The sequence below is a fragment of the Nanorana parkeri genome, unplaced genomic scaffold (genome assembly GCF_000935625.1).
Source record: "Nanorana parkeri isolate BGI_ZX_2015 unplaced genomic scaffold, ASM93562v1 scaffold81, whole genome shotgun sequence".
NCBI lineage: Eukaryota > Metazoa > Chordata > Amphibia > Anura > Dicroglossidae > Nanorana > Nanorana parkeri.
Window position 1 is genome coordinate 2,517,621 of NW_017306349.1, and position 7,837 is coordinate 2,525,457.

General features: G+C 43.4%; 1 protein-coding gene across 1 annotated transcript in view; it reads right to left on the reverse strand.

The window, feature by feature from the left end:
• Positions 1 to 7,837, reverse strand: part of ASTN2 (astrotactin 2) — a 153,019-nt gene that overhangs the window by 116,697 nt on the left and 28,485 nt on the right. The window contains exon 3 of the mRNA XM_018577002.1: positions 5,541 to 5,708. Coding sequence (XP_018432504.1) covers positions 5,541 to 5,708 — 168 coding nt within the window. The remainder of the gene's footprint in view (positions 1 to 5,540; positions 5,709 to 7,837) is intronic.

Consider the following 7,837-nt stretch of genomic DNA (forward strand, 5'->3'; position numbering starts at 1 on the left):
ATTCTCATTCTTCTGGGCTTTTTTTGTTTTGAAGATCGGAGAGCTTTAAGAACTTTGGGTGCATTTTTTATATTATAAGTGCATACTTCTACTTATTTTCAAAAGAAAACAACACAGACTGTTTTATATTGTGATATATTTATTTTTCACATATATGACACATGTTTATTTATTTAATATTGTTTTCACAATAATATTTTTTTCACATATATGACACATGTTCTTTGAAGATTTTTGTTTATTTATTTAATAAGGTTCATGTATGACACGCCTTTTATGACACCTGCTGACACATTTTATAACGTACTATAAGTTTTTACACAAATATTTATTATATATACACTGTTTCACGATTGCTTGACACTTAGGTGACACCATATGATCCCTACCGTTATCTAATTTCCTGAAGGGCATTTAGCGCTGTACACTTCATTACACCAGACTTCTGTATATGAATATCAGTAGACCTTATTTCTCACAATTGCCATTCTATAGGGGAACCTCAGGGGAGCAATAACATGGGATTGTCCAAACATTGACAGCCTAGTAGGCACGCAAGCAGTTCAAGATCACCATGTCACTCATTATAAACTACAAGGTCATCCCTCATTAAAGTGTATCTGAACCCCCTAATCAAAACTTTGTATGTTGCAGCTTACCTCTTTCATTATTTGAAGTGGTATTAAACTTTCAACTTTTTTTAAATATTGCCCAAGGACCTTTAAATCATCATGTTTCCAAACAGCTGACTCCAACTCCCTCAGCTCAGCTTCCCTGAACTTCCTGTCCAGTACATGATCACGTTACAGAACAGTCTCCAGCAGTGGACAATCTACATAATCAGAGAGGGGAGATGTGAGGAAGGAAGATCAGGGAGTGCCTTGCCTTGCTGTGTCTGTATGTTTGTGGAACATATACGGATGCCCTGCTGCACTCCTTACCGGATATCCCAATGAAAGATGGGTGCCGGAATGACAGCAGATGGCGCCGATTGGAAAAGAACATGGCCATAATGTCACCAGCACACCATAGTAAAGTGTGCAAAGAAATGTCTGTTTTTATTGACACATATCACTTGTAAACTTGAGACACACAGCTTACTAGCGCTCACAAGGGTGGCTCTATAAGACCCTGCAAGGGAAAGGAGCCACCCTAAAACAGGATACAGAGGCCAGTGCTCAGGAGACCCGCTGATTCTGCAGGAAACTAAAACTTTTAAAACATCAAGAAGCAACACCCATTGTAAGCGATTTTATCAGAATTTGAAAAAGCTTAAAAAAAACATTTGACTTTAATATCACTATGTTTTTTTATTCACCTGGTGATCTTGCAAGTAACTCACTTAATGTCCTAGTTGACAACATTTATTCGCTGCACTAGGTCTGTGGAGGAGCAGTATTGTCACCCTGGGCTGCTCTCCTGATTTACACTATAAACACCTCGTTTCTCCTTTACATATGGGGAAGGTGTTCTGCAGTTGTTTGTATTATCTGTACTTACAGAAAATGTGTGTGGCCTGAAAAGAACAAACTAATGCAGCCACCACATCTAAGAGCTGGTAAGCTGCAATATTACATTTTTGTGTTCTTGAGTTTAGATATGCACTGCTGTTGCACAAAGCTATTGATTTGATCCATTTGCAGTCAGTGGAAGCAGCAGGACTGTGCAACAACAAAGCTAAGGTTACCTTGGTGTACGTAGTCAGCGTGAATGATTTTCTTTACAGACTGGATGGCCGGTAACTGGAGGTTAGGTCTCAAACGTGCTTCTCAGTAGCATTTTTAGATAACAATTCTGAAAAAAGAAGATGGGAGGAATCAATTACAAATAACTAAAGAACGTTACCCAACAACATACCGTATTTGCCGGCGTATAAGGCGACTGGGTGTATAAGACGACCCCCTAATTTTCCACTTAAAACATAGGTTTTGGGCAAAACTCGTCATATAAGACTACCCCACTTCCGAGGCAACACCCTTTAAAAACATCATGGATGGATGTGCAGTAATACTGTATGTACGGTATCTTCAGCTACATACAATTTACTGCGCTGAGCCGATCACGGCGAGCAATGTATTCTATTAATGAATACAAAGCTTGCTTGGATTGGCAGAGGTTGTGTACATCGCTCGCCGTGATTGGCTCAGCACGGTATACTGTATGTAGCCGAAGCAACCGTACATACATTATTACCGAACATCCAGCGGGCTGACAGATTAGGGATGTTCGTTTTGGGCCAGCTTGGCCCAAATGAACTTAAGGTATACATTGTATACCCTGCGTATAAGACGACCCCCGATTTTCGGGGGATGTTTTTAAAGGAGAACTATGGGGTCAGATTCAAATACAGTATTTTTTCATTTTGGATGGATTAGGGAAGGGTTAAAACCCCGGCTCTACCATTATAGAAAAAGACACTATGAAATGAGTGTCCAATTACTCACCATCGATGGTCAGACATAAACTCAACTACTTGCATTAACTTCTCCTCATAAGTGGTAAGCTTGGATGACTGGGATGGCCCACCATCTGTACTCATTGCATGATTGCACCGGCTGCCTTTTTTCTACGTAGATATCTGTGAAAACAGCAAAGAGAATATTTCTAACATGTAGAATATTTTTGTATCTGTTGTATAGAGAAATATGTAAATAATGGAATTCTAATTACCTTTATATATCTGAGGTTCTTCCCTGGCAGTGGTGTCTTCAGATCATTTGCTGCTACTAATGGCATCCACTGTGGTAATCATACCATTCCGGACATTTTTTGCTCTTTATTTATTCTTGACATAAATATGATGTCTTTTGTTACAAGTTACCCAAAGATAAGTGGCCAGTATTGAACCGCTGAGCCACGTAGGCAGAAGTGGATCTCGGCATCGCCTTTGGAGTCTGAAGTTAAGGACAGCGTTTGGTTCACTTGGGAAACCAACCATGTCTACGCATGTGCCCTTACCAAGGCCTTGCCCGTGCATTCTCACATTGACTCGCCCATGCCCAGATATTACTTCACCTGCGCAAGCCAGATCCTGCAGAAAGCCTAATCTCAAGTGCTGCAAGCAAATTAGTCTACCGTGCCGCTCACTCTCTTAGGCTCTGTTCATGCCCAAGCATCAATGTTTCGAAGGCTTTTATAAAGTGTTTTGAGCATGTTGGTCAAGCTTTTTTAAGTGATTTTCAAAGCATTTTTTGTGTTTCAGCCTCCATTTTGATCCTCGGTATTTTTCGCAAGGAGGAGAGCCTTCAAAAACATTAGGCAATGCCCATGTTGCGGGTTTATGAAACCTTTATGAAACCTATGGGGCCAAAACAGCAGATAAGTAGCCTGTGTACTTTTTCCAACAACCGGCGTTTTGCTAAAAGCGACGGGACTCTCAGATGTGAACAGGTGCCATTGAAAACAATGTAAAACCTCTTAGCGTTGTAGTGCTCAGCCCTTTCAGCGACAACATGCCTAGGGGTGAATGGGGATTTACTCCCTTGAGACACGCTGCTTCTCTGCATGGGACAGGTAAATGGAGTACAATAACAAAAGAGGGCTCTGCTCATCTTTTAAAGAAGTTACTATACATAGAGTACAGATGGTGCCCATATTTAGTATTTATTCATTACTATTGATATACCATATGACAAAGTATACTTAAGTTTAATTAAAGTAGTAAACCCCATACTGGCTGTTCCTGGCAGCCTGAGACAGTTGGCTTAGGTGGCATCTCTTAGGGTCACATGCGGAGGTGGTGGTGGGGGGGGCGGTGTGCAAAGAGTCCCAGTTTGCTTAGAGCTCTTAGGAATCTATGACGCTCTGGCCAGCGTCCCACCCAGCTCCTGGCAACCAGTGACCTCAGAGAGCTGGGCAGGACACCGGATGGAGGTATCATGCTCCACCAGTCCACCAGTGACCTCAGAGAGCTGGGAGGGATACCAGATGGAGGTATCATGCTCCACCAGCCCACCTCCCATAAAATGCATCACTAGCCCAGTAACTTGCACCACCAGCAAACACCCAACCACAACCCCATGGCTGGTGTGCCGCCCCGCTCCTGGCAACCAGTGATGTCAATAGGCTAGGCGGGACACCGGATGGAGGTATCATGCTCCACCAGCCCACTCCCCCATAAAGTGCATCACTAGCAAACTCCCTGTGGAACTTGGTTGGTGACATCTTTGCCTACATACATTGAGGGGGATTTATCAAAACTGGAGCAGACAAAAACTGGAGCAGCCGAGCACGGGAACCAATTAGCATCTCTCTTTAATTTTCAAATCTTAACTGAACAAACTGAAGATAGAAGCTGATTGGTTGCCATGGACAACTGCTCCACATTTTTTGTCTTCTCCAGTTTTGATGAATCGCCCTCAATGTATGTAGGCAAAGGTGCCACCAACCAAGTTCCACAGGCCATGAAGAATTAAAATGCAAAAACTTGATATTTGCTTTTTTTACCACAAGTTCTGTATACCAGCTAACAAATTCAGAGGTTGGATGATGTTCTACTGTACACATCAAGCCAAAAACAGGGACAACTGAGGAGGAAAGAAGAACATGTTATCTCTCTTCTTGACTATTGCAACTCCCTCCTCATTGGCCGACCTCTTCACAGGCTCCTCCCTCCTTCAGTCTATCATGAATGCAGCTGATAGACTCATCAACCTAACCAACCGCTCAGTATCTGCAACCCCCCTCTGCCAATCCCTCCACTGGCTTCCAATAGCCCAAAGGATAAAATTCAAAATATTAACAATGACTTACAAAGCCATCCACAACTCCGCCCCCGTCTATATCTCCAACCTTGTCTCAAATTATCACCCAAACCGTCCGCTCCTCAAATGACCTTCTGCTTTCCAGCTCCCTCGTCAACTCCTCCCATGCTCGCCTCCAGGACTTCACTAGCGTCTCTTCCATCCTCTGGAACTCTTTACCCCAACCTGTCCGTCTGTCTCCCACTCTGTCTGCCTTTAGGTGATCCCTTAAGACTCATCTGTTCGGGGAAGACTATCCCACCTCAACCTAACCGCTCACCCCACACAGCCCCCTCCTCATGTATCACTTCCCCCTCCCTTTTAGATTGTAAGCCCTCAGGGGCAGGGCCATCCTTACCATCCTGTATTGAAATGATTTCAGCTAAGAGTGTGGAAGCATTCAAGAAACTCTTGGACGAGTTCCTCGGAGAGCATAACACACAGGGGTACAGGTACGCCTAAGAACAAGATCACACATGGAATCATGCACACACCAGCTCAAACATAAATGCATACACGCAATAGGTTGGACTTGATGGACTTACGTCTTTATTCAACCTCAAATACTATGTAACTATGTAACTATGTATTGTGATGTCTTCCCTATATTGTAAAGCGCTGCTCACACTGTTGGCGCTATATAAATCCTGTATAATAATAACATAGGGATCTGGTTCCATAAGCAAGACAGTCCTTCGAAAACGAGGGCTATAATTTTTAATACCTATACATAGTAACATTTGTTGTCATCCATCCGAAACAAAGTGCCTAAGCCTTCCGTCTCTTTTTGGGACTCACCTGTCTCTGGGTCACACATCTGCTCACAGGTGTCTATAGTCCTTTGGCCGCAGAGATCCCGCACCCACGGCGAGGTGGCGTTCACTTGATAGTAGAGAAACAGCTGGGCCGGGTTGACCCAGTTCGATATATCAAGATAGCTGCCCTCTGTGATCACGAAGCTGCTGCCTACAAATCAAAGAGATAAAAACTGTACAGATATAAACATTATCATATTGACATTATAACGAGTGAGATGTCTTATTCTGGTCGACCGTACGCAACATCAAATTTATGAAAGGGATCAATATTCCGGATCCCCGGGGACTACTAACGGCGTATTTTTTTCTGCAATTACACGTGGAAACCGCGGGCAGAATAATTATGAAGTTATTAGCATTTTAAAAAGCTCCGCGTGACATTTGTAAATCTAGGCTAAAAAAAAAAATTCTGATGAATGATATACAAGCCCTTTATTAATTTTCCTTTTATAAATGGCCTGTATGGTAAATAAAGAAACTTTATGTTATGAATGGAGACAAGGTCATTAAAGAAGAACTCCTTTAAAGGAGAACTATGGGGTCAGGGCTTTTCCCCATAGTTCTCCTTAGGGTAACGGGAAGACACAAACTAGCGTCCTCCCGTCACCCTAAACTCAGTATACTGCGAGCTACAGTTCGCGGTATACTGAGACGCCGCAGCCGGAGCGGATCCCGACATCGATGTCGAGATTCGCCCAGCTGCGTGAGTGACAGCTGGCTCTGCCTATCTAGCGGCAGAGCCAGCTGTACCCGCCGCCTCCCCCGTCTGTTCCGCCAGTCAGCGCTGGCAGATCGGAGCGGGGACGGGGGAATCCAGCCCCTCCCCTGTCACGGCAGAGAGCCATGACAGGATCGAGAGGTGAGTGAACGCCGGTATATGTTCGCTTACCTCCCGATCTACTGAGCCGATCTGTGACAGTCTCCTTGTCACAGGTCGGCTAGAACTATGAGGTGAGTGAAAAGCACGCACCTCATACTTCTCCTTTAATCCCTTAGAGACCGAGGCCCTTTTTTGTCGTTTTTTTGCACCCATGTTATAATCCACATTTTAGGCCTGAAAATTACTTAAAACCCCCCAAATATTATATATTTTCTAAAAGCCGAGACCCTGTAGAATAAAATGGCGGCAGTTGCAAATTTTTATGTTGCACGATATTAGCGCAACTCCTTATCAAACCCCAAAATTTTTGTGAAAAGTAAAGTGACATTCTGAAATTTAAAATGTAAACACAAAACGGTTTCATATTGTGCCCCAAAAAACAATACAATACCAATTTTTTAAAATAAAATATAAAAGACAAGGTTACAACGAGTACATAGATTCCCAACGTGCCCGGGTTAAAAACTCTGTGCGTCCGTGAAACGGCGACAGAATTCAGTACCCCAAAAAGTCCATAGGCGGCACTTTAAAAGCCCCCCACAGGTCATCAGTTTAGAGATATGTGTAATTATTGGCCCTGGAATTATTGCTCTTGCTCCGGCGTGCGCGGCGTTGTTTTCTTACGTAGGCGCACCCGACGTGTGTTTACATAAAGATGTGCGCGCTCTCAGGGAAGGGGGAATTTAAAAATTTTAAAAAAATAATTTTTACATTTATTTTATTTAATTGTATTCTAAAAAATTGTTATTTTTAATTTTTTTTTTACTTTAATTGCTATCACAAAAGGGGGGAACCCCCCCCCTAGCCAAAGAGTATTTTTTAATTGAGCTTTCCGTAACCAAAAAGGATAAACCTGTGAAATATATTCCGCATTACAACCACCCCGGAGAAGGAATGCTTTATGGACTCATATAACATGACAGTCCGGCGCGTGGAGGAATAATGGGCAATCGTTAAAAATAATTGCATAGAAAATGCTTAAGACAGGAGAGGCTGATTACCTCCATCGCCAGCCGCGTTTTCGCCGCACCTAGCCTCAAACAACGGCTTTTATGTGTACCTGCAGCATTCCGGTTTTATTTCCGGGTAAATACCTCCAGGAACGCGTAGTTATCCTTCTATTGTTGTATCGCTGAGCATTTCCCTTCAACAGAACCTCAGCGAGTCGCCGCGCCGCTGAATATAACGAGATTTCTGTCTGCGAGGTTTATATCTTTATTAGATATTTACAATATGCTAACAAGGGCCGTGTACAGCACAGTGGCATAGTGGTGAGGACTTCTGGCAGGGATGGGGGTCCCCGGTTCGAATCCCGGTCAGGGCTAAGGTTGCCATCTTTCTTCAAACAAGACCCTAGCAGAACGGGCAGACCATGTTCCATCTGCGCTCCCCCCCCC